Source organism: Numida meleagris, unplaced genomic scaffold, assembly GCF_002078875.1.
Source record: "Numida meleagris isolate 19003 breed g44 Domestic line unplaced genomic scaffold, NumMel1.0 unplaced_Scaffold964, whole genome shotgun sequence".
Lineage (NCBI taxonomy): Eukaryota > Metazoa > Chordata > Aves > Galliformes > Numididae > Numida > Numida meleagris.
The window spans coordinates 6721-9807 of NW_018365179.1; the positions used below are offsets into that span (position 1 = coordinate 6721).

General features: G+C 61.4%; 1 protein-coding gene across 1 annotated transcript in view; it reads right to left on the reverse strand.

Annotated features, from left to right (window-relative positions):
• Positions 1–2444, reverse strand: part of LOC110392092 (fructose-bisphosphate aldolase A-like) — a 5421-nt gene extending 2977 nt beyond the window's left edge. Inside the window, exons 1-2 of the mRNA XM_021384048.1 lie at positions 2226–2444; positions 179–390 (exon numbers count right to left, since the gene is read on the reverse strand). Coding sequence (XP_021239723.1) covers positions 179–390; positions 2226–2337 — 324 coding nt within the window. The 5' untranslated portion in view covers positions 2338–2444. The remainder of the gene's footprint in view (positions 1–178; positions 391–2225) is intronic.
• Positions 2445–3087: the final 643 nt, after the last annotated feature.

Below are 3087 nucleotides of genomic sequence, written 5' to 3' on the forward strand. Positions count from 1 at the left end.
CTCAATGTCCCCAACCCATCCCCATAATGTCTACAACCCAACACCATCCCCACCCAACCCAACCCAACCCAACCCATTGACCTGGACACCCAACCCCGCAAGTTATTCCACCCCCTAAAAAGGCCCCCAAAAAACCCCAAAAACCCTCGAAACGACCCCAAAAAAAACGCTCCCCCACCTTGATCCCGACGACGCCGCCCTTGGCCTTGATGACCTGGGGGAACGGGCGCCCGTCGTCCGCCTTCTGGTACAGGGTCTCGTGGAAGAGGATGACGCCGCCGATGCACGGATCCACGCGGTTGTCGGCGGTGAAGAGCAGCTGCCGGTACCAGCGCCGGTTCTCCTCCGTGTTCTCCGCCCCCACCGAGCTCAGCCGCTTGGCGATGCTGCCTGCTCCCCGGTAAGAAACCAGTACAAACCAGTAAGGCACCAGGAAGGGACCAGTAAGGGAGCTCCAATGCTCTGGGAGGCAGACATGGCTCCCAATGGATGGAGATTCTGGCGCCACCTAGAGGCTCTTAGAGGCATTGCAGCGGCTCTACCGCCCTCCCAGTACAAACCAGTGCCTCCCAGTACGCCCCAGTTGAGCTCAGCCGCTTGGCGAGGCTGCCTGCTCCCCGGTAAGAAACCAGTACAAACCAGTAAGGGACCAGGAAGGGACCAGTAAGGGACCGATGCACTAGAAGCCAGAGGTAGCTCCCAGAGAGATTCTGGCGCCACCTAGAGGCTCCTAGAGGCATTGCAGCGGCTCTACCGCCCTCCCAGTACAAACCAGTGCCTCCCAGTACGCCCCAGTTGAGCTCAGCCGCTTGGCGATGCTGGCTGCTCACCGGTAAGAAACCAGTACAAACCAGTAAGGCACCAGCAAGGGACCAGTAAGGGACCGATGCACTAGAAGCCAGAGGTGGCTCCCATGGAGCTTCTGGCGCCACCTAGAGGCGCCTAGAGGCATTGCAACGGCTCTACTGCCCTCCCAGTACAAACCAGTACAGCCCAGTAACGCGTACTGGTCCCTAGAGGTGGTTCCCAGTGCAAACCAGTTCATCCCAGTAGCTCCCAGTACCAGGAAGACACTGCCCCGCTGCACTGGGAAGTGGAAGTGCCTCCCAGGGAGATTCTGGCGCCACCTAGAGGCTCCTAGAGGCATTGCAGCAGTTCCTGCAACCCTCCCAGTACAAACCAGTACAGACCAGTTCAGACCAGTAAACCATACTGGGCTCCTACTCAGGATCCAGTACCTCCCAGTTCATCCCAGTATGTCCCACCGCCTTCCTGGCGCCACCTAGAGGCTCCTAGAGGCATTGCAACGGCTCCTACCTCCCTCCCAGTTCAAACCAGTTCAGCCCAGTAACCCATACTGGGCTCCTGATGTGGCTCCCAGCGCCTCCCAGTTCATCCCAGTTCATCCCAGTATGTCCCACAGCCCTCCCGGCGCCACCTAGAGGCTCCTAGAGGCATTGCAACGGCTCCTACCGCCCTCCCAGTTCAAACCAGTCCAGCCCAGTATGCCCCAGTCGCCCCCAAANGGCATTGCAACGGCTCCTACCGCCCTCCCAGTTCAAACCAGTCCAGCCCAGTATGCCCCAGTCGCCCCCAAACCCCTCCCAGTGCAAACCAGTTCAAACCAGTTCAGCCCAGTAACCCATACTGGGCTCCTACTGTGCTTCCAGTGCCTCCCAGTTCATCCCAGTTCATCCCAGTAGCACCTACGCAACTGCTGGCGCCACCTAGAGGCTCCTAGAGGCATTGCAACGGCTCCTACCGCCCTCCCAGTTCAACCCAGTTCAGCCCAGTAACCCATACTGGGCTCCTAATGTGGCTCCCAGCGCCTCCCAGTTCATCCCAGTTCATCCCAGTATGTCCCACAGCCCTCCCGGCGCCACCTAGAGGATCCTAGAGGCATTGCAACGGCTCCTACCGCCCTCCCAGTTCAAACCAGTCCATCCCAGTACGCCCTAGTCGCCCCCAAAACCCCTCCCAGTGCAAACCAGTTCCTCCCAGTTCAGCCCAGTAACCCATACTGGGCTCCTACTGTGCTTCCAGCGCCTCCCAGTTCATCCCAGTTCATCCCAGTATGTCCCACAGCCCTCCCGGCGCCACCTAGAGGATCCTAGAGGCATTGCAACAGCTCCTACCGCCCTCCCAGTTCAAACCAGTCCATCCCAGTACGCCCCAGTCACCCCCAAACCCCTCCCAGTGCCCTCCCAGTCCCTCCCAGTACGCACCAGTGGATTCATCGGCGGCCAGGATCCCCTTGCCGGGCGCCACGATGCGCTTGGCGATGTCGGACAGCTCCTGCTTCTGCTCGGGGGTGAGGGCCGGGTACTGGTGCGGCATGGCGGCGTCGGGACTGGGAGCACTGGGAGCACTGGGAGCACTGGGAGCACTGGGAGCACTGGGAGGGCGCCTGCTGGGGGAAGGGCACCGGGCGTTGGCGGCCGCTGGGGGGCGCGAGAGGGGAAGGCGGGGGATGGGAAGGGATGGGGTTGGCGATATGGGGCGCTATGGGGCGATATGGGGCAGAATGGGGGCGTTATGGGGCGCTATGGGGCACAATGGGGGCGTTATGGGGTGCTATGGGGTGATATGGGGCGCTATGGGGCGATATGGGGCACCTTGGGGGTGCCATGGGGCGCTATGGGGCGATATGGGGCGCTATGGGGCACAATGGGGGCGTTATGGGGTGCTATGGGGTGCTATAGGGCGCTATGGGGCGATATGGGGCGATATGGGGGCACTATGGGGTGATATGGGGCGCTATGGGGCGATATGGGGAACAATGGGGGCATTATGGGGTGCAATGGTGCACTATGGAGCACATTGGGGGTGCTATGGGGCACACTGGGGGTGCTATGGGGCACATTGGGGGTGCTATGGGGCACATTGGGGCACATTGGGGGTGCTATGGGGCGCTATGGGGCACAACGAGGGCGCTATGGGGCACAGTTGGGGACACTATGGGGCACATTGGGGCACATTGCGGGGCTATGGGGCACAATGGGGCACAATGGGGGCGCTACGGGGCGCTATGGGGCACATTGGGGGTGCTACGGGGCGCTATGGGGCACAACGAGGGCGCTATGGGGC